Genomic DNA, 24,250 nt, shown 5'->3' with positions numbered 1-24,250 from the left:
GGCCCCATTTATCACAATGTTAACGAAAATTTCAAAGTGACCCAGAATCCAGGATTTCTTCCGGATCACCCCCAAAAGTTAATCATTTCTTCCTTATCCCATTCCCAACAAACCCTGAAAATTTCATCAAAATCTGTCCATAACTTTTTGAGTTATGTTGCACACTAACGGACAGACAAACAGACAAACAAACAAACCCTGGCAAAAGCATAACCTCCTTGGTCGAGGTAAATATTACGCCTAAGTTGATCATTTATACATGTGCATCACAACTTAAAGATTTAAGAATACTGTATGAAATTCCACATACTTATCTTAAGACATTTCAGATTGTTCATATTTGTTCAGGATATTCATATTTTATGTAAAAGGATATTCTGTAAATGTAACTTTTTTTCTAATTTTACTTTTTTACACTAAAACAAAAAGGAAAATGTGCAGTTTTCATTATTTATAGGTTATTATAATAATATTTTACTAGTCTGATCCACTTTAGATTGAATTGACCTAAAATGATTTTAACATCCTTGATTGTTAATATCTTCAGTGTAATTTTTGTGTTTCACAAATTCATCCCAGGGGCCAGATTGAACCCTTTGGCGGGCTGGATTTGGCCCCCGGGCCTCATGTTTGACACCTGTGGATTAACCTATCGGTGCATGTCTTTGGATGGTGGGAGGAAGCTGGAGTGCCCGGACAGAACCCACACAGACACGGGGAGAACATGCAAACTCCACACAGAAAAGTTCCACCCCCATCGACTGGTGTTGGAATAGAACCCAGGACCTTCTTGCTGTGAGGCACGAGTGCTAACCACTGCACCACCGTGTCGACCCAAATTATGTATTTCACATCATACTTCCTCAACCAAGCATGATAACACACAACATGCAACAAATCCAGACATTTTGATAATCAGGGATTACAATGTGTTACCATATACAACTGGTCAGCTGATGTTATATAACATCGTAGGATATAATATCATGTCTAGTGTATGTAGACTAAAGCTAATTCCCTTTTTTTTTTTAAAACTGTGTCAATATGGTTACTGTAAAGAGTAAAACAATCAAAGGACCTCAGTAACTTATAGCTAAAAAGAATGTGTGTCGTATGAGGTCTGAGATATGAAACCAAACACATACACTGTAAGACCGGATAAATTGAGTTTACTTAAAAAATCTCAGGTAATTTGTTGCCTTAAAAAAATTAAGTAATGAGTAATGAAAACTTGAGTGTATTAAACTTAAATGTTTGATTTGAATGGAATTGCTATTTTAAGTACAAACACTAAATGCCAAGTTAATTTACCTTAAAATTTGTTGCAATGTCAATTGTTTTGTATAATCATTAGATTTAATATCATCAGTTCATTTTGCTCAATTCCAAGTTGAATAAAATTAAAATCTTTTGCAATGTAAACTGCTTAGTATAATTATTCAACTTTATACATTGTGGTGTGGATGGAAGTTTAGCAGGAAGTTAACTTGATGTAATTTACCAGTATAGAATGTGCTTTCAATTTGGCAAGGCATCAAGATTTTCATTGTACAAGAACAATCTGAGACGAACAGTAAACCATAGTTTTTCCTCTGGCTCTGACTCATGGTGCAGCTCTACAAAAATACAAAAACAAACACAAAAAGGCCGATAAACATTACCATGCACACATCAAGTCCAAATTAACACTAACACCACAACCCTGCTGAACCCCTGCACAGAAAAAGAACACATTTTCAACAACATGCCCAATACCCACAATGCAATGTGGAGATAAAAAGGTGTGGTCATGACTAAAACTTAGTGATTTAAGTCCATTCAACTGAAACTTTTTCATACTTTCAACTATGTCTACAAATTAGTAGAATAGACTTAACATTTTATAGTAATGTCCCAAAACTTAAATAATTTAAGTACATTGTAATTAAAGCATTTTAGTAAATACAAATTCCGGGCTTAAATCCACAATAAAATGCACCTGGTAACAGCGCCCAGTATTTTGCCATATTTATGTCAGCAATCTGCTTCATTTTAAGGATCTATTCACAACAGACTCTGCTCTAATGACATGCTAGTGCAAATTAACGTTCAGTGTGGAATTTGACCTTGTTCGGATTTTCTCCATACACACAGACCTCTTCACAGTGAAAATTACAGAGCGCAAAACCATCAAATTCCTTGTCTTTAATCAGATTCTGCTATCTACTGAATGTCCTCTAAATAGGCTTCAGCTATACATGTAATTCAGGCCGGTCTGAAACTTCATAATGTTGAGGTGTCATCAAATGTATCCAGGCTTTGGCAAATATATTAGTACTGATAATTTGTTTGGTACTCACTAGGGGTGTGTACTGGCAAGAATCTGCCATACGATACAAATCACAATGCTAGGATCACGATACGATATATCACAATATATCATGATACTGTTAAAAAGCCAATTTTTGTTTGTTTCTTTTTTTTAAATGATTATTTCCTTGAAGAATTGAATTACACCAGAAATCTGCACAAATACTAAACACATTTTTATTGGATCACAACAGGATCTAATGCTATATCACAAAATTTCCCTATGTCAGAAAACTTAAATTTAGTTTAAGATCCTGTTCAAATGTTCATATTCCATTAGTTCATAATTAACATCAGAACAGTATTTTTGTGCAATTCCAACAAAGGAACTAACATTATTTAATAAAAGAGTGTTAAATAATAATAAATAAAATATATATACAAAAAAGAAAAACAAAAAAACAAAAATTAACCTCCACCATATCTGCATTTGAATAACTACCTAAAAATATCGATACAGTACTTTTTAATATCGATACAGTATTGTGAAATGAAATATTGCGATATATTGCAGAACCCATATTTTCTTACACCTCTACTGCTAACAACAGTGTCAAACAGCAGCTGAATTTAATTTTGGACCATGCAACACAGCAGCAGGAACTTCTTTTAGAACACATCAGTCAGGATCAGCTGATCATTAATATTGTAGGTCTTGCAACTGATAGACTTTTAGAAATCCCAGGTTTATGAGGAGAAGTCTGAAATAAAGCACTCTGATCTGTGAGAGTACTGTCAGACATTTAAGAAGCTGAGAGTGTCAGATAAACCTCAGACCTGATATAATTAGACATAAATTAAATATAATTTGAGACCCATAAACTCAAAGATTTGAAAAAGACAAAACAAAACAAAAAAAAACCCATAATATAAATAAAAAATACAGAGAGTGAGTTTCAACAGATGTTAATCTGGAAATTTGTGCTGGTCTTTAAATCAATTATATAAATATTCTTTTTTTTTTTTTTTTTTTTTTATTAGAAACAGCTTCATGCAAATGGCACTGATGCACCATGATACTATTTGCTTAGAAGTAACAATTTTCCTGAATTGAACCTTCGTTTACTTAATTTCACTGAACATTAGTTCCTCTGTTGTGTTTCACACGGATGCTTATTGTGACACACTTGAAACCAGGATCAACACAAACAACATGAAGCATAGTTCAGAAGAGATGAGGACAAAAAGGCAGAAGATGTCTATATGCTCACTTTTCTTCACTGGAATCATCACTTACTTCTTTAAACTTTTAACCTTTTACACAAACATTAAAAATATTTGCACTTATGTTTTTTCATTTGTATGTTAGTTCCATCTTAAGTTGTTTGTAAGTTGGATCCAAATGTGTTGAAGACCACAGTGCACATATTGTTACCTCCGCCAAGGAGGTTATGTTTTTGCCAGGGTTTGTTTGTTTGTTTGTTTGTTTGTCTGTCTGTCTGTTTGTCTGTCCGTTAGTGTGCAACATAACTCAAAAAGTTATGGACAGATTTTGATGAAATTTTCAGGGTTTGTTGGAAATGGGATAAGGAAGAAATGATTAAATTTTGGTGGTGATTGGGGGTGGGGGGGCCCACGGGGGGGCCCATTTCCAACAAACCCTGAAAATTTCATCAAAATCTGTCCATAACATTTTGAGTTATGTTGCACACTAACAGACAGACAGACAAACAGACAGACAAACAAACAAACCCTGGTAAAAACATAACCTCCTTGGCGTGGGGTTCCCATGGGGGGGGCCACTGATCAGCCTTGGCGGAGGTCTGCGCTCTCCGAGTGCTTCTAGTTTGTAGATGTCATTTTACTTGTTTGTTGTTGTTTATATCTATAGATATTTTTAGTTGTTATTGTTGTTATTTCTATATATTTTCATATTTACTTTTACTTTTACACATTTTGCGGTTGTTTCAGGTGGTTCTGGAATAAAGGACAAGATGTTTGTCATTTTCAGATGTAATTTTTTACCATTTTTTCATCTATTGAAATAATGGTTCAATCAAATTGAAGAAAATAATCAATAGATTAATTGATTACAAAAATCATCAATAGCTGCAGCTCTACTTAGAAGTACAGATTGAAGGAACTTTGTGAATTACACCCTACATTTATATTCTCTCCAAATGCCCACTTGTCCTTTTATGGATCTATTCTATAATTTGGTTATGGTGGTAAAGTAATATTATGGCTATTTGTCTCCATCAGTGGTGCCATCTATGAAAAAGTGTCCTAGTCTGTCCGAGCGTACCCCAGTGGGATGCTTTTATGAAGAAGTGAAGTTTATTTCGATGTATCACCTGGACCATCTGTATACCAGGAATAAGAGGGTACGCACATACGTCACTTCCCCCCCAGACCACGCCCCTCTCAGTCAGACTGAGTGTCTTAAACCAACCTGCTCAACATGATGGAGTATAGCAGTAAACACAGCCAGAGAAAAGGGAAAATGGGAAATCTGAAATTAAATGAAGGACAGTTGGACTGGACATGGATCTGTACGAGCTACCAAAGAACAAGTGGTCCATGAACACTGACATGTGGACACAAATGGAGGATCCAGACCTGAACCAGGGGGGAGGGGATCAGCGCTATTTGGACCTGAAACTAATATACATGGTTTCATCAGGACTGACAACCAGGGTCCAAAACTAGGGCCCAGAACCAGCTGATCCAAAGGGTCCAAAACTAGGGCCCAGAACCAGCTGATCCAAAGGGTCCAAAACTAGGGCCCAGAACCACCTGATCCAAAGGGTCCAAAACTAGGGCCCAGAACCAGCTGATCCAAAGGTCATTTCCAGCAGACCGTGGACTGACCCCAGTGAATATATGCATGATCTACTGGGACTGAGCAGATTTACTGAGTCTAGTTCAGATCCAGTCCTTTATCCAACACAGATACTACTGCTGTGGACCAGCAGGGCACCACTGGATTCTGGGAAATTATGATATTTTACCACCTGTTTTTAAATTAACACATTATTCTTGTAATATTATGGCTTTACTGTTGGAATATGACGACTTTAATCTCATAAATGTATGACATTTTTGTTAAATTATGAGGGTTTTTTAAAAACTTTATTCTCATAACATTGTGATTTTTTATATATTCAACTTTATTCTCATAAAATTACGGGTTTTAAATCGATATTTTATGACTTTATACTTGTAGTGACAAGTGTGTTTATTTTCTCATGTGGTCCTAATACTCCGTCGTAGCTTTATTCTCCAGTTCCCCCGTATTTGAAAAACTAGGTTGTCCTCAGTTTCAGTTAGTTTACTAATCATGTAGGAGCACAAGGTTCAGAATCACAAAATGAAGATGAAAACCATGAAAGATCTGATCATGAAACCAAGAGCTGCACTAAGAAGGAACGTTAGCCAAAACAATACGTCATTTCAGGTCTGATTGGACCCAAAAATACAGCATAAATGAATGTTAGCTGACACCAAACAGGATCCACAGATCTAGGTTTGGTTTCCTGGATTTGTGGATCCATCTCCTTCTCTTTTCTTTGTCTTTCGGTGTCTGTAAAACGATAGCTCCCACTGCTTTAAGAACCTGAAAATACAATCAATCTCACAACAGCTCTGCCCCATTTTTTATTAAATATTGTTCTTCACTTTAGACAGTATTGAAGCCAACGCTGTCACTCATCTCCCTCTTTTTGCCACTCAGTGGGCGGAACCGAGGTGATTTTTGCTAGCGGTGACATCACGTGCATACCCTCTATAGACATCATCTTTATAATAAGTTATGGAAGATGAATGCTCGTTCAAATGAAATGTTACTGTCCTGCTTGTCAATAAAACCACAAAAATTACACCTGGCCAGTTTTTTTTTTTTTTACACAGGTTCCTGGTTCTTAATATTTCCATTCCTCTTGCTGCCTTTACCTGCCCTCTTCACGCTCCAGCAGACGTCGGTAAGTGGAGATCTCTCGCTCTAGTCTCATCTTGGTGTTGAGCAGCTGGCTGTGGCGTTGGCGCTGCGTGGCCAGACCGCACCTCACATGCTCCAGCTCGCTCTCCAGTCCGGCGATCACCTGGGAGAGGTCCTGCAGCTGGCTGGAGTACATCCGCTGGGTGTTCTGCAAAGAGCTCTCCAGGCCTTTCTCCTGGAGCCCAAGGATTCACATACATGAAAAACAATATTATATAATACAGAGACCAGATAAACAAATATTAAAGCAGTGATACCACAATAAAACCAAGTGTTCAGAGAACGCAAACCTCCGCCAAGCACCCTGAACAGTGTGCATATGTGGATCGACTATTTCTTCTTAAATTAAGCAGTTTCAAGGTTGTTCCATACAGTGGAAAAAGTTGAAGCTTGGTACCAGTCATGTGTCTGTCAAATTATATTCAATTCCATTAACAGTTGTTGAGTTATAATAAAAAAATGTGTGGTAAATGGGATTTTCAATGTTGAATTGAAATGTCCACAGAGTCCACATTCCACAGTGGATGTGGACAATTTTGTGCCAGATACAATATATTGTTCTAAGCTACAGGTGGATCAAATTGGAGGCTAATTGGAGTCGTTTTGAATTTTTGATGAATTTTCGAAAATTGCTCAATGATGAGAGAGGAAAATTTGAGATGTTGTTACCTTGCTGTGACCTTGAACTTTGGCCTACTTGGCCCAAAATTTAATGGGTTTGTCCCAGGGCCTAGGCCTATCTGTGGGTACAGTTTGGTAAAAATGGTTGGAATAGTTTTCCCGTAAAGTTGCTAACAAACAAACAAACAAACACACAAAGCAAAGTGATCACAATACCTCCTGGTGGAGGTAAAAATACCAACCACACACAGGTATGATAAAAACTAGGTCCTTCAGCTACCATATATTTGGCACATAAATAAATACTAAGAAAGGTAAGAAAAGAAGGACCCAAAGTTATTGGCTTCCATCCACAGTCTCATGAGAACTGCTCTAATTTCTGCCATTATTTTTCGCATATTAACCTGTTTGAGGTTGTTTTTCCTTCTTGTGTTTTGTGAATTTATAATGAGAATACATTTTTGACCAGTTTCTGGTTTCTCATCTGTCTAGTAACCCCATAAGAATTGGGCATCTTCTGCACCCAACAAGCAAAATGTCAGGAAATCAAATCAATGCTGTAAACTCAGTTCTTAAACATGAAACTACAGTTGGACTGCTGAAGTCCATTTGGTGCCAGTAATGGACCTATAAGCACTGATGCCAACTTAACACTTTTGCTGCTAGATTTAACTTTTCAGACTACCCTAACAACTTTTTTCCAAAAAGGACCTAACAACAAATTTAGCAACTTTTAAGATTTGTTTGGAAACTTTTAACAACTTTTGAAAAGTGACTCAAACGCTAAAACACTCACATTTTCTCTCTAAATGACACAAAATGAAAAACCCACTCTGTCTGCCAAGCTGTACAAGTCAATGTTTCCAACTTAGCCACTTTGTTGGTATATTTAGTGATTTTTCAGACCCCTCTAGAGACTCTTTATCAAAAAACTTCAACTTCAACAGAAAATCAACTCTTTCTGGTGTTATTGGAGACTTATGGAGACTCTGACGGGAAAGTACAAATCATTCTTTGTCTAAAACAAATCACTGCACTGAACATAAATCACTCCCACTGGCAATGGCAGTTTTCCCTATTGTCTCTTTTTTGTTTGCTTAGATTGAAAATTAAAAAGGATTATGAATTATAGTGAAAAACATTCATATTTTACTGTGTCTAGTTAAAAACCAAACCAAACTGAAGAAAATGAAGATAAAAACTAAACAACCACATAAATATATAGCCTGAGTAACTCCTCCAGAGTGTCTCTTTTTGGTCACTTTAGCCATTTCAGACTGACGGTACATTTCTAGTCAATCATTACCACGATGCAACAGGAAATACATTTGTGTTTGGTATTTGCAGGCTGGATAATTAGTAGCTGATCACTACATGCCTTGTGAGTTGTAATGTGTGTGCATGATTTCTTACCAGTGCATGAAGGGTCTCGATCTCCACCTGCAGGGAATGCCACTGTTTCCTGGCCTCAGCAAGCTCGGCCCGTGCCTCCCGTAGGGCTGCCCCCCCGAGGCTCACCTGCGCCCATGCTGCCTCCTCCTGCATGAGAGATGAAGCCTATCACACACAGGTAGAAGAAGCCCAACACCACCACCATCATCACCACCATCACCATCGTCACCATCGTCACCATCATTACCCTGTCAGCCAGGTAACTTGCCCAAACACAAGAGCCCATATCACATAGGCTAAGAGGTTATTACACACACTGGATATTAAACCTAAAGTACATGGTACTTTTGGGAAGACATTAATGATTGCAGCTCTGATTTATTTATTTACTTGATCCTCAAAGACCCAAACAACCAATGGCAACCAAAAGCATCTACTAATATAAACTGTTTAAAACTGTTGATCCACTAACCTGATCATTACATGTGAATAGGGATGTAACGATTACCGGTATAACGATAAACTGCGGTAAAATTGCGGACGGTTAGTATTATAGTTTAAATTCTAATTATCATGATAACCGTGTTTGATTACCGCACTTTTCCGGAGAAAACGCCTATGTAAAGATCTGCTTTTATGTCAGATATTTGAATATAGCTTCAATTTATTACAATTTTAATTTTATATACCTAATATTTGGAACCAATATTCACTTTTAAAGCCTTTGAAAAGGTTCATTAAGCATCTTTGTGTTATTTACGCAATAAATTATATACATTTTTCAAATTGGATTTCAAATATTTTTTTTGTGTTTTCTGTCCTTTTATGTTGCTATAGTAGGTTAAAGTGAAAAAATAATATGCAGATGATATAAATGAAGTTATGCTGAAAAAAAAGATACCAAACATGGGTATAGTGAACATTTGTTTATATAGTATATAAAGGCAAAATCAAAAATACTGAAAAACGGCCAAAATAGGCTCAGACCACTAAGGGTTAATATTTGAATGTTTCTGCAACAGAAGGTACATTGTGCCTATTATGTTATTTGTTTTGTTTTGTTTTGAAAATACAACTTGGTTAAATTATTTCAGTGTGTGTATTTGTAGTTTTTGAACATTTTGAGCACAATTTCAACAATACCGCAATGATAATGAGAACTGTGATAATTTTGGTCACAATAACCGTGATATGAAATTTTCATATCGTTACATCCCTACATGTAAACAATTGGTGTAAAATGCAGTCTGTCATCTTTTTATGGTCATCAGATATGACCCATTTGGACGTTCAGAGGCTCTGTAGTTACCATGGAAACACTGACATCTTGTATTCACCAGTAAAACCCATGGAGTTTGAAAAATACCAGTGGATGGAGATGCTTGTTTTTTTGTTCAGTTATTGATATTTTGCTAAAAAAAAGAGTCACTTTTTCTTCAGTTTTCTCTCTTCCTAATATAACCCTCAACTTTATTCCAAGCTTTTATGAACTGATGTACATGATCAGCAAATTAAATATAGGAAAATACCTAATTTTCAATGAAAACAAATATGTAAAATACAGAGGATAATATCATAATAAATGGTGGTAAATCACTATAGAAAGGTTAAATAGAGAGAAAATTCATTTGGAAACTGCCACAACAGTAGTGCTGTTTCTTCATGTGTTAAATATGTATATATATTAATGTTCTATATTGTTACTATCTACTTTTACTGTTTATTACAAGATTTTATTATTTCAGCACTAGTTTAAGGAACAGCATAACACTCATACATGGTCTATGTACTGTGTCACCATATAGATGTATTGAATTAAAACAAAACATCTATTTATTTAATACAGAATCACTTACACTTTCTATTTCACCACCAGTAATACAATAGAATCTATGACACATTTTATCCCCATACCGCCTGAATTTATATACAAGTATATTTAAGAAAATAAATAAATTATTTGTGTTTTTGCTTTCAGGCGGATGGTAAATTAAGTGGAGATAATTAATTTGACTATAGTACATAAAATAGGTGGAAATTTGGGTATGATGCAAATTTGTGACAACAGGATGAAAAATGGTCAATAGTAATGAAACAGATTTTTCGGTCTCAGGAGATGGTTTAATTGATGCCACGACATTATTTTTAGTGTCCTGACTATGTATGTCTCAGATATACCCAAACCACCATTGGGGGAGAACATATGATATCTGGGCTGATTCCGTAATGGAAACGGTTTGCTGCAAACACGAGTGACAATCAAGGTTCTAATAGTTTTGGATTTTTCATTATAGTTTAGTTGTATTTAGTTTTGACTTTTCTTTCTCTAATTCAGTTAGTTTTAAGTAGTTTTTAGAGCAGGTTTGCTAGTTTTTATTAGTTTTTCTTTTTTTTCTAAATGCTTAGTTTTATTTATTTTTTTAAATTTATTTATTTATTTATTTTATTTAAAAAAAAAGTTTTAGTTTAGTTTTAGTTTTTTTATATCTTTTATCTTTTTCACCGTCGTATTCAAATAAATCCCAGACAGGACTCTGCTGCTTTCTCCCAACTTTAGTCTCCATGATTTCAGGTAGAGTGGGGACCAGAAGACGACTGGAAACCACAAGTGAACACAAGTGACGGACCCTAAAATATCATATGGTGCCAGCAGCTAAAATTGCTAGAGCGAAATAAATCGCTTTTGTATAAATCCGACATTGACAAAGACGAAAACTAAGGAAATTTTATCCATAATTTTTATACGTTTTAGTTAGTTTTGTAAGTACACAATACAGTTTCAGTTAGTTATCATTTTTTTCCTTTTACTTATAGTTTTTATTTGTTTCAGTTAACGAAAATGTTTTTTCAATTCTAGTTTTCGTCATTTCGTTAGTTTTCGTAAACGATAACCTTGGTGACAATAAGTAGTAGTCTCACATGTGTAGGAGAAGTCAGATTCAGATCAGCTAATAAACAAATAATTTAGAAAGAACTCCAAATTGCCAAGATTTTTTTTGTAGCTGTGATAAATACGTGTAAATGTGTTACTGTGCATTTGCTGATGGCATCTAAACTCTCAGGTTTCATGATTGTTATAAAACAGGGCTGATGTGAAACTGGTCTAATCCGCTTTCTTCCTCAAACACCTTGTGGCTGAATGATCTTTCCCTCTGGCTCGATGTCAAAGGAGAAACAGTCAAAGGTTGTGCTGTTGGTGTGCATTTCACATTAAGTAAACAGACAGCGGAGCCCACACCCTGGCTGCTGTGTACACACAGCTTTTCCAGCTGTGTGTACACACTGCACAGCTGTTCAGCGCTTCACACCCACTGTCCCACCCTCCCCTTCAAGTGCAACGAAGCGCTGAAGCTGTCTCAGCACAATTATGATAATATTATGACAGTTAAAACAAAAGTTATGTAAGATCTTATCTGTGTAATTTTTCTCACTCTCAGGTACAACATTATTTAAAAAGAATTATTGTTAAGAAATAGTATTCAACCTTGGGGTCGGGATCCCATGTGGAGTCACCTGGAATTCAAATGGGGTCACCTGAAATTTCTAGTAATTGATAAAAATAAAAAAAAATAAAAACTTTACAAATAAAAAACATATGGTGAGTTGAGAAAGACAATCTCAACACATAAAAGACAAACTGTGAAGCTGAAACTGAAGCACTGTGGTTCTGTTTATCTGTCAAATGTTCATTGTGGTCAGTTTCAGATGCTGCAGCTCTTTCATAATTCATAGTTTGAGTTCTTGTTTCTTCAGTATTAGTTGTCAGCTTTGTAAATCACAGCTGGACTGACTGTACATATCCTGACCAAGGAAAATCAAATTCTCACTTTGTGCAGTAATCTACACCTGGATTTACTGCTTCTGTCCATAATAATATACATTATATAGACTAAATGTTGTCTAAAATTAATGTTTATTTGCAACATAGTATAGCAAACTATTACATGATCAAAAATAAATTAATTTGCACAAAAAAAAAAAAAAAAATTCTCCATTTTGAATGTCTGGGGTCGCCAGAAATTTGTGATGTTAAAATGGGGTCATGAGCCAAAAAAGGTTGGGAACCACTGTACTACTCTATTGAATATTTTCTTCCATTTGATTAAATCATTATAAATAGGCAAAAAAACTGTAAAAATGTGAAAAAAATGTCTGACAATGACAAACAACCTGTCGTGTATTCCAGAACCAGCTGAAACAACAACCACTAAAAGTATAAAAGTAAAAGGATGTATAAAAATATCTATATAGAAGTAACAATAACAACAAGAAAAAGCACTCGGAGAGCACAGACCTCCGCCAAGACAGATCTGTCACGCCCCCTCGATCGCCACCAAAATTTAATAATTTCTTCCTTGTGCCAGTATCAACATTTCCTGAAAATTTCATGAAAATCCGTCCATAACTTTTTGAGTTATCCCGCTAACAAACAAACACGCAAACCCACAAAGCAAAGCGATCACAATACCTCCTGGCAGAGGCAACAACAGTATAAAAGTATATTAAAAATATCTATAGATATAAACAACAACAAACAAGTCAAATGACATCTACAAACAATATGTGCACCGCAGTCTTCAACACATTTGGATCCAACTGACTAACAACTTAAGATGGAACTAACATACAACTGAAAAAATAAAGACAAATATTTTTTGTGTCTGTGTGAGTTTAAAGCACTAAGTGAAGCTTCCAGTGTAGAAAAGCACCATGTTGTTTGCGTTAATTCTGTCGACATATGCGTCACAATAAGCATCTGTGTGAAAAACAACAGTGTAACTGATGTTTAACAGCAGCAAAATTAAGGAAACAAACTTTCAGTTCAGGAGAACTGCAATCAAATAATTTTCTTTATTGATTCAAGTCGATTAATCGATGAATCATTTCGGCTCTGATTAGAAATGCAATGATATGTAAGTTAATTTACCTAAATCCAGGGTTGGAATGTTTACTTACCCAAGTACTGTGCTGGAGTACAAGTATGACATACTTGTACTTTAGGCTTTCCCAAAATATAGATATTTCATGCTACTGTACACCTCTACAGTATTATCGCACTGAGGGGAATACCTTTACTACACTACTAATACTAATGTACTAATACTAGTACACTTTTATAGTTTTATACATTTTTTTCTGTTTTACTAATAATCCTAAGGCTTTGACTTGTCATTGAGTAGTTCTACTTTTACAATCGTAAAGGATCTGAATAATTGTTTGCATATCTGCCTGGTTCAAATAGAGGTAATTTTTTCTTTTTTGCCCTACTGGTCTGTTTATCTCAGATGGTATTTAGTGTTTTACTATTTGACAATAAGTTATGGCATTTCATGATGACAGTTTTTGTATATTTTGGTCCTGATGAAACAACAAATTTCACTTTTTGAGTCTTAAAAGGTTTGGGAATTCCCTGCTGTAAGAGCCACTAAGAACATACAGTCAGTGTTCTCTGTAGCTTTTAGATCATTGTACTATGTATTTTAAAAGTAGGATGTCCAAAGTAAGGAAAATATGACTTTTACCATTACTTTTGTCAACAGCTGATATTTTAGACATTTATTTGGCATATTTATTGAGACTGATGTTGCCCATTTATCTTTCCATCTCAGTCATTTCTAGAGGCTTTCATAAAGCAAAACAAAGGCTCAAACAGTGTAAGATAACTCGAAAAGGTCCCTTTAATTATGTTTCAACATGGCTTTTTTTCCAGATTCAACATACATTACCCCAGAATTAAAAACAGTCCACCTGGATTTAACTCAAATAGTTCATATCCTTCCATTGAATTATTACTGAAGCAATTAATGCAATGGTTCCCAACCTCTTTTTACTCCTGACCCCATTTTAACATCACAAATTTCTGGTGACCCCAGACATTCAAAACAGAGCTGTCTTTTTTGCTAAAATTAATTAGTTTTTGATCATGTAATAGTTTGCTATACTATGTTGCAAATAAACATTAATTTTAGATGACATTTAGTCTATATAATGTATATTATTATGGACGGAAGCAGTAAATCCAGGTGTAGATTACTGCACAAAGGGAGAATTTGATTTTCCTTGGCCAGGATATGTACAGTCAGTCCAGCTGTGATTTACAAGGCTGACAGTTAATACTGAAGAAACAAGAACTCAAACTATGAATTATGAAAGAGCTGCAGCATCTGAAACTGACCACAATGAACATTTGACAGATAAACAGAACCACAGTGCTTCAGTTTCAGCTTCACAGTTTGTCATGTCTTTATGGATTGGGATTGTCTCTGTCAACTCACCATATGTATATTTTTTACAGGTTTTTTCCTTTTTTATATTTTCAATTACTAGAAATTTCGGGTGACCCCATTTGAATCCCAGGCGACCCCATGTGGGGTCCTGACCCCTAGGTTGAAAAACACTGGATTAATGTTTCAGCTACAACAAATTCTTTAACCCTTTCTAATGCAGTAGCTTCTCATTTCTTAAACAACCATCAGTTTGATAGGGAGCATAAAGATTGGACTGTGTTTCAGTGGAAAAAGGTCATGTGGTCTGATGAGTCCAGGTCGATCCTGTTCCAGAGTGATGGGCGCATCACAGTGAGGAGAGAGGTGGATGAAGTGATTACCCATCATGCCTAATGTCTACAGTACAAGTCTGTGGGAGCAGTGTTATGATCTGAGGTTGGTTCAGTTAGTTCAGGGGTGTCAAACTCATGTTAGTTCAGGAGCCACATTCACCCCAATATGACCTGAAGTGGGCCGGACCAGTAAAATAATAACAGTGGAAAAAGTAGAATTACATTATGATAATATTTACATCTACAAAGTTTCCTTAAAAATTTGAATAACATGAACAACTTGAACTGTCTTAAGAAAAACAAGTGCATTTTTATCAATATTCTGCCTCGTTTTATCAGTTTATCATTTACACATGTGCATTACAATCGCACAAAACATTTAGTAACAGGCAGAATATTGGTAAAATTGCATTTACTTTTCTTAAGACATTTCCGTTTGTTCATATTTGTTCAGGTTATTCACATTTTTGTAAAAGTATAGTTTGGTAATGTAAACATTTTCATGTCATTTAACTTTTGTATACCAAAAAACAAAGAGAAAATTTGGGGTTGTAATTATCTATAGGTTATTATGATAATATTTTACTGGTCTGACCCACTTGAAATCTAATTGGACTGTATGTGTCTGTATGTGGAACCTGAATTAAAATGATTTTGACACCACTGATTGTTCATATCTTCAGTGTAATTTTTGCATTTCACAAATTCATCCCGCGGGCCAGATTGGACCCTTTGGCGGGCTGGATTTGGCCCCCGAGCCGCATGTTTGACACCTGTGAGTTAGTTCATCAGGTCCGGGTTCAGCAACGTTATGTGTCATGAATGGTAATGATGAAGGTCAGTTAGGCCAAATGAGGCAAGGGCAAAAATGCACGCTAGAATGAAAGCTACAGGTTAAAGGTGCGGGAGACTTTCGTCACCAATTTTTCATCAAACCTGTAAAACCTCAGTCATATCCTAAGTATCATGAGTCTGTAAGTCTTTTCGTAATTACTCACCTGAATCTCTTGCATTACGGTGAACAATTTCGAAGTGTACAACACCATAAACAAACCATTTGTTTACAAACAGAGCCAGCAGGTAATGTGGGCATCTTCAGAGTTTTGTCGCGACATGCATTGTGGGAAGCGGAGGTTCGTGCAGCCGCCTACCGGCTCTGTTTGTAAACAAATGGTTTGTTTATGGTGGAGTACACTTCGACATTGTTCACCATGAGGGAAGAGATTCAGGTGAATAATCACAGACAGACTTACAGATTTGTGATACTTAGGCTATGACTGAGGTTTTACAGATTTCATGAAAACTTGGTGACAAAAGTCTCCTGCAGCTTCAAGTATTAGCGTTTGGGACTTTTTCTGGCCGGGCCGTCTGTGATTTAGGAGCTATCGCAATGTTTATTTATGCACAAATTTGGATTTCTTCACAGTTTTATAGCTGTTATGAATTACAGGGGTTGGACAAAATAATGGAAACACCTTCACCTCAAGATGATAATGCCGCAATCCATACAGCTAGAATTGTTAAAGAATGGCATGAGGAACATTCTAATGAAGTTGAGCATCTCGTATGGCCGGCACAGTCCCCAGACCTCAACATTATTGAGCATTTATGGTCAGTTTTACAGATTCAAGTAAGACATCGATTTCCACCGCCATTGTCTCTAAAAGAGTTGGAGGGTATTCTAACTGAAGAATGGCTTAAAATTCCTTTGGAAACAATTCACAAGTTGTATGAATCAATACCTCGGAGAATTGAGGCTGTAATTGCCGCAAAAGGCGGACCTACACCATATTAAATTATATTTTGTTGATTTTTTAAGGTGTTTCCATTATTTTGTCCAACCCCTGTAGGCCATGGTGGTTTATCATTTTTGGGTCCTCTGGTCCCATTTTAACCCTATAACACCAAACGTATCATATTTGATACATGAGTTTTGAAGCCCTCTACATCAGGGGTCTCAAACATGGGGCCTGGGGGCCAAATGCGGCCCTCCAAAGGTTCCAATTCGGCCCATGGGATGAATTTGCAAAGTGCAAAAATTCCACAGTCAAGGCTGTGGAACTCATTTTAGTTCAGGTTCCACATACAGACCAATATGATCTACAGTCAAATAATAACAGCAGAAGAACCGACAAAAAAGAATGACTCCATATTTTCGTCTCGATTTGATGTGAAAAAAATAATATTACATTACGCCTATAAATAATGACAACTTCAAAGCGCAAAAAATATCATTAAATTAGGAAAATATTTGCATTTGCTAACTATCCTGTAACAATAAAATGTGAATAATCTGAACAAATATGAACAACCTGAAATGTCTAAAGAAAATTAAGCACAATTTTAACAGTTTTCTGCCTGTTCCTCAGTGTTTAGTGTCTTTGTAGATCTGATCCATAATGCACATGTAGAAATGATAAGTTGAGGCAGAATATTGTTAAAATTACACTTACTTTTCTTGAGAAATTTCAGTTTTTTCAGGTTATTCATAGCTTTTTTCTTTGGATGGTTAATAAAAGTAAGCATTTTCATAATTTAGTGGGTTTTTTTCTGCACTAAAACAGACAAAAATTTGGAGTTGTCATTCTTTATAGGTTATTATATTATTAATTTACTGGTCCGGCCCACTTGACATCAAATCGGGCTGAATGTGGCTCCTGAAAGAAAATGAGTTTGAGACCCCTGCTCTACATGATCACTGTGATATTTTTTGTCTTGAAAAACCTGATGTATACAATTAGATACATGCAATACACAGATAATCCACCGGGGGGGAGGAATTTGTCCACTAGAGGCCTTTCCAGTGACACTACAAGACTGTCATTAATGACGAAGGAGGCAGAACTTTGCCAATTTTGAAAAGGAATTACCAATTTGTTAGACATGTTTGTGTTATATTATGTTTTTATCTTTTCCAAAAATAATAATATTTGAGCATTGAGACCCGATGTGTCAAATTTGATACAAAATAGAAACTCATACATGGAGGTTGATATTAGAAACTAGAAAAGCCCCCCCCAATCACCACCAAAATTTTATCATTTGTTCCTTGTGTCAGTATCAACATTTCCTGAAATTTTCATCCAAATCCATCCATAACTTTTTGAGTTATCTCACACACGGACAGACAGACAGACGAACCAACGCCAGCAAAAACATAACCTCCTTGGCGGAGGTAAAAATGAATATTTTGTTTCTCCATTATATTTTAAATCTTGATCTGAAATTTCAAGATGCAACTCCATTGTTTTCATTACTAATTCAACAGCAAAGTGTTTCCTTAAGCCACATAAATCAGTAAAAATAAAACAGAATATGATAGTGACTATTTTTTTAAAAAATCCTCCTCACCTCGAGATGCACCTCAACAGTCATTTTAGTAAGTATTTGCAGGTGCTTTCTGTCATTATTGACAATGTGTCCTCATAGAAAAATGACAGAAAAGGCTGATTAGTGCTCACTCTCAGAACAACATGTACAAAATACCGTTGGTTGAGTTTGTACAAATTCTACCTAATTCCAGTATTAAGGCTTTGATGATGTCATGGATAAGGTTCGCTTTGGTTTAGATGCAAAAACTGCTTGGTTAGGATTGGGAAAGGTTGTGGTTAGAGCTACAATAAGACAATAACATAGTTCAAGACTAGAAAAGCACTCGGAGAGCACAGACCTCCGCCAAGGCAGTCACCCCCCCCACCCCCCCGATCACCACCAAAATTTAATCATTTGTTCCTTGTGCCAGTATCAACATTTCCTGAAATTTTCATCCAAATCTGTCTATAACTTTTCAAGTTATTTTGAACACGGACAGACAGACAGACAAACCAACGCTGGCAAAAACATAACCTCCTTGACAGAGGTAAAAAAAAAAAAAAAAAAGGTTTGGGATGTTCAGACAGACCAATAAAGGCTCCAGTTTCAAAGAACTGGAATTTTCTGTCAATGACTTAATGGTTCAGGCTTTACAGGGTTAACTATGGTTTGTTATCAGAGAACTCACATACCCTCCATGTGTAATTTTCTACTGTTATCCACCATACATGCTATATCTTGGTTAAACTACACCACTGTATAATAATTTTCTCCATCTTATGACTGAACATAAACATCAACATCAACATAAAATAATTCTAATTACACACATTGCTCTCTCTCTCTCTCTCTCTCTCTCTCTCTCTCTGTCTCTCTCACACACACACACTCACACACACACACACACACACACACATACACACACGATAAAGTATTCTAGATCTGAATCAGATGACATACTTATTATTATGCAACCTTTCAACTAGGACAAACACAGTGGGTCTGTCAAAAACCACAGCATTTCATACAACTGGCTGTGATTTATGGGAGGTTTTTAGCACCATGGCAGCCTGCAGCCCAGACCAAAGTCATTGTGCAGGGTGGAACGTTAAGGGAAATAAAGATCACTTATGTAGACTGCATGATTTCACCCCCCCCCACACACACACACACACACCACCACCACCAACCCATATTAACACAAGTTTTATACTGTTGTATACTGAAGTAACAATCGAAAATAGTAATAGAAAAAAAGGTTGGGACAACAGATGAGAATGCTTGTTGAGGGTTGTAATTCAGCTTATAAATAATTGATGAGAATCGGAGATCAGTATAGTAACTGCTGAAATACTGTACTGTAATATTGTGTAGCAGTGAGTGGAGACATGAACGGGCAAAGAGAGTGAATCGAAAGAGAATGAGGCACAGGCATGTAAACAAATACATGTAACAACCTGCAACACAGAAAGAGAAATGGAGAGTAAGTCTTAAGTCTTAACAGCCATGTAAGTCCACTTAATCATAAATATGAGTGTGTTGTGTTTACAAGGCCTGGAGGTGGTGTTGAGGGTGTGTCGGTCTGGCGGAGGGCCAAAAGGCTAACAGAGGACGGCAGAGTGAAGAGGCTCCGGAGACAAAAACAGAAGGGATGCTGCTGCGTACCTCAGCCAGAGCTCCTCCGTTTGCTCTGGACGCTGCTGCTCCTCCTCCTCCGGCTCCAGATCGGCCAGGCCCGACAGAACCGACCAGTGGAGTCGGGAAGTTCCCCAGGCTGAGGCGTCTCTCGCTCGGGCTGGGAAGTCTGCTCTGGTCGCACTGCGCTCTGATTCGGTCGAGGAGCCGGGTGAGCTCCATCCCTGTGCCATCCTCCTCCACCCCTCCTCCTGGTCCTGATGCTGCTGCTGCTGCTGCTGTGTCTGTCGCTAACAGAGCATCGCAAGACTCGGCCCGCTGCCGCTGCAGAGCCCGGGCTGCCTGCAAACAGCCAACCAGAGGGAGCAGGAGGGGGAGGGAGGGGGAGAAGGAAGGAGATAGACAGGCACGAATACATAAAAAAGATGGTAAGAGGAGAAAAACAAGGGAGTACCAAGACAAAAAAAAAAAAGATGAAAGTTTTGAAGAAAAATAGTCTTGAATTCAACATGGAAATTTACAAAAAGTGTTGTGTGTGTGTGTGTGTGTGTGTGTCTGTGTGTATCTGTAGCAGGAGTTGTGAGACAGTACACGCAATGCAGAGGTGAGAGAAAAAGATGAATCAGTAAATGGGCGATATGTGTGCATGTAGAGGAAAAAGCACACATACAAAAGAAGCAATTATGAAGATACAGAGAAGTCAGCAGAAAGGAGAAAACGAGGAGAGGAGACAGAGGAGGCATACGGCTGGACCAAAGGACAGTCTGAAAATGGTGGAACATGCTAAAGAAAGAAGCTAGTATTAGTTTTTTAAGATAAGATACGACTTTATTGAATGGTGAAATTGCGGTGTTTACAGCAGCAAAATACAAAAATTAAAGTGCAGAAAGACAGGCAGGAAATATAAAAGAGAATCAGCTGTTATTTGTTCTGCACATATACACTATATTGCCAAAAGTATTGGCTCACCCATCCAAATAATCAGAATCAGGTGTTCCAGTCACTTCCATGGCCACAGGTGTAGAAAATCCAGCACCTAGGCATGCAGACTGCTTTTACAAACATTTGTGACAGAATGGGTCGCTCTCAGGAGCTCAGTGAATTCCAGCGTGGAACTGTGATAGGATGCCACCTGTGCAACAAATCCAGTCGTGAAATTTCCTGGCTCCTAAATATTCCACAGTCAACTGTCAGCTGGATTATAAGAAAGTGGAAGTGTTTGGGAACGACAGCAACTCAGCCACGCGGTGGTAGGCCACGTAAACTGACGGAGCGGGGTCAGCAGATGCTGAGGTGCAGAATGCGAAGAGGTGGCCAACTTTCTGCAGAGTCAATCGCTACAGACCTCCAATCTTCATGTGGCCTTCAGATTAGCTCCAGAACAGTGCACAGAGAGCTTCATGGAATGGGTTTCCATGGCCGAGCAGCCGTATCCAGGCCATACATCACCAAGTGCAATGCAAAGCGGTGGATGCAGTGGTGTAAAGCACGCCGCCACTGGACTCTAGAGCAGTGGAGGCGCCTTCTCTGGAGTGACTAATCATGCTTCTCCATCTGGCAATCTGATGGACGGGTCTGGGTTTGGTGGTCGCCAAGAGAACGATACTTGTGGGACCGCATTGTGCCAAGTGTAAAGTTTGGTGGAGGGGGGATTATGGTGTGGGGTTGTTTTTCAGGAGCTGGGCTGGGCCCCTTAGTTCCAGTGAAAGGAACTGTGAATGCTTCAGCAGACCAAGACATTTTGGACAATTCCATGCTCCCAACTTTGTGGGAACAGTTTGGAGCTGGCCCCTTCCTCTTCCAACATGACTGTGCACCAGTGCACAAAGCAAGGTCCATTTGGACATGGATGACAGAGTCTGGTGTGGATGAACTGGACTGGCCTGCACACAGTCCTGACCTCAACCCCATAGAACACCTTTGGGATGAATTAGAGCGCAGACTGAGAGCCAGGCCTTCTGTCCAACATCAGTGTGTGACCTCACAAATGCGCTTCTGGAAGAATGGTCCAAAATTCCCATGAACACACTCCTAAACCTTGTGGACAGCCTTCCCAGAAGAGCTGAAGCTGTTATAGCTGCAAAGGGTGGAGCCACGTCATATTGAACCCATAGACTAGGAATGGGATGGCACTGAAATTCATATGCGAGTCAAGGCAGGTGAGGGAATACTTTTGGCAATATAGTGTAAGTCCTCTCCTAAATTAGCTGCGCACATAGCTGCGTTCAGGTAAATGGGGTGTGCTGGGACAACTCAAACTCGGAGATGTCATTAGTCGTTCAGGTGAAGGCAGCGCGGACAACTCAGACTCATGGGGTACACATGAAGGCAGTGTGGGCAATTTGAATATAAGAACAGCTCACAAAGAATCGGTTCTTATTGTTCACTTAAAAGAGCCATTCAAAAGACTCGAGTCGTCCGCGAATGTTACATTTCTCGTGCCTGGCTGAGCGAGCCAGGATGGATAAAATCGTCCAGAATACTTCTCAACATTTGAAAACGGACATAGAATTGTGCCTAGTAGATAGCCAGGTAATGTTTCTATTCATTTGACGAGTTTGGCAGCGATCGGGCCTGTGAAGGCTGAGAGAAACCCGTACAAACGCCGTCCTGTGCTGCAACATTGGGACATCAATCGAACAAACACGGGACAAACACAGGACACGCACCGGACACACAATGTCCATTATAATAGTATGATGATGATGATGATGATTATTATTATAATAATAATAATAATAATTATTATTATTATTATTACAAGCTGCAACACAGCCAATATGATCACCAAATGAAAAAAAGTTGAGAAAACATACAAAAATGCCCAATGAGGGCATAAGGTTTCATTAACTACAAGCTAGAATTCACATGCTTGGTGATATTTTGAGCATGAACCCAGTTTAACATAAATGCTGTAGTTGCATGTTCAGTATCAAATGTTTGCAGAGAACACATGACGTTAGTATCTAGTGCCGACATAGTCTCATAGGACTTGAGTGTTGAACAGGCTGATGAAAGAAGGCATATGCAGGACATTTACTGACCTCAAACTCCTGATGCAGCCCTTGCAGCTCAGTCATGGAGTGGCTCAGCTCTGTCTGTAACGTCATACTGCTCTGCTCCACCTTCTTCTTGGACTCTCTGAGCAGCGCCACCTGCTGCTCCAGACGTCTTGTGTTCCTCTCCTCTGTCTCACACCTACAGCATCAACAGGGAACATTAGGATACGTGATGCCAGAAACACCTTCATAAATGCATAAAAGGGAGAAAGTCGTGAAAGGTCCAGTGTGTGATATTTGGTGACATCTAGTGTTAAAGTTGCAGACCACCACCACCTGAATACCACACCAACACCTACAGTGGCATCAAAAAGGAAGAATTCTCTGGACTTTGTTTTGCCCATTTTGGTGTTTTTAGATATTAAATCTATTGTTAAGTCTGGTCAAGGAATTCTTCTTCACACTGGTATCAAATGGAAGATAGAAGAAAAGGAAGGCTATTTGGAGCTACTGTAGAAACATTTTGGACTTTGAATGGTGATCTGTTCTGTCTGTAAATATAACCAACTGACTCTACATAAAAAAAAAAAAAAAAAAAAAAAAAAAACACTGTACAATCTCATTTTCATACACGCAGTTGAAAACATAATTTTGAATATTATATTCCATTTCTGCACTTGAAAGCTTCTTGGACTTTTAATAGTTCATCATAACCACAGCCTTCAACCTCATATAAACAAAAACACATCACATGCTATTGGGGATGTAACGATATGAAAACTTCATATCACAGTTATTGTGACCAAAATTTTCATGGTTATCATTATTATCACGGTATTATTGAAATTGTGCTGAAAATGTTCAGAAAGTACTAATACACACACTGAAATAATTTAACCAAGTTGTATTAAAAAAATAAAAAATAAAATAACAGGCATAATGTACTTTCTGTTGCAGAAACATTCAAATATTAACCCTTAGTGGTCTGAGCCTATTTTGGCCGTTTTTCAGTACTTTTGATTTTGCCTTTATATACTATATAAACAAATGTTTACTATACCCATGTTTGGTATCTTTTTTTTCAGCACAACTTCATCTATATCATCTGTCTATTTTTTTTTTTCACTTTAACCTACTATATCAACACAAAATGACAAAAAAAAAAAAAAAAAAAATCCGATTTGAAAAATTGATATACTGTAATGCATAAATAACACAAAGATGCTTAATGAGTCTTTTCAAAGACTTTAAAAGTGAATATTGGTTCCAAATATTAGGTATACATAATTAAAATTTTAATAAATTAAAACTATACTCAAATATTTGACATAAAAGCAGATCTTTACACAGGCGTTTTCTCTGGAATTTTGGTAATCAAACACGGTTATCATGATAATTAGAATTTAAACGGTAATACTAATCATTGGCAATTTTACCGCAGTTTAT

General features: G+C 37.3%; 1 protein-coding gene across 2 annotated transcripts in view; it reads right to left on the bottom strand.

Moving 5' to 3' along the window:
* Positions 1–24,250, bottom strand: part of krt222 (keratin 222) — a 59,528-nt gene that overhangs the window by 23,527 nt on the left and 11,751 nt on the right. For both annotated transcript variants that reach the window (XM_030145062.1, XM_030145055.1), the window contains exons 4-7: positions 22,850–23,003; positions 19,836–20,147; positions 8,321–8,446; positions 6,241–6,461 (exon numbers count right to left, since the gene is read on the bottom strand). In XM_030145062.1, coding sequence (XP_030000922.1) covers positions 6,241–6,461; positions 8,321–8,446; positions 19,836–20,147; positions 22,850–23,003 — 813 coding nt within the window. The remainder of the gene's footprint in view (positions 1–6,240; positions 6,462–8,320; positions 8,447–19,835; positions 20,148–22,849; positions 23,004–24,250) is intronic.

This window comes from Sphaeramia orbicularis, chromosome 1 (assembly GCF_902148855.1).
Source record: "Sphaeramia orbicularis chromosome 1, fSphaOr1.1, whole genome shotgun sequence".
NCBI classification, from domain to species: Eukaryota; Metazoa; Chordata; class Actinopteri; order Kurtiformes; family Apogonidae; genus Sphaeramia; species Sphaeramia orbicularis.
Note: the sequence above shows the minus strand (reverse complement) of the source record. Positions and strands in the feature narration are given on the sequence as shown.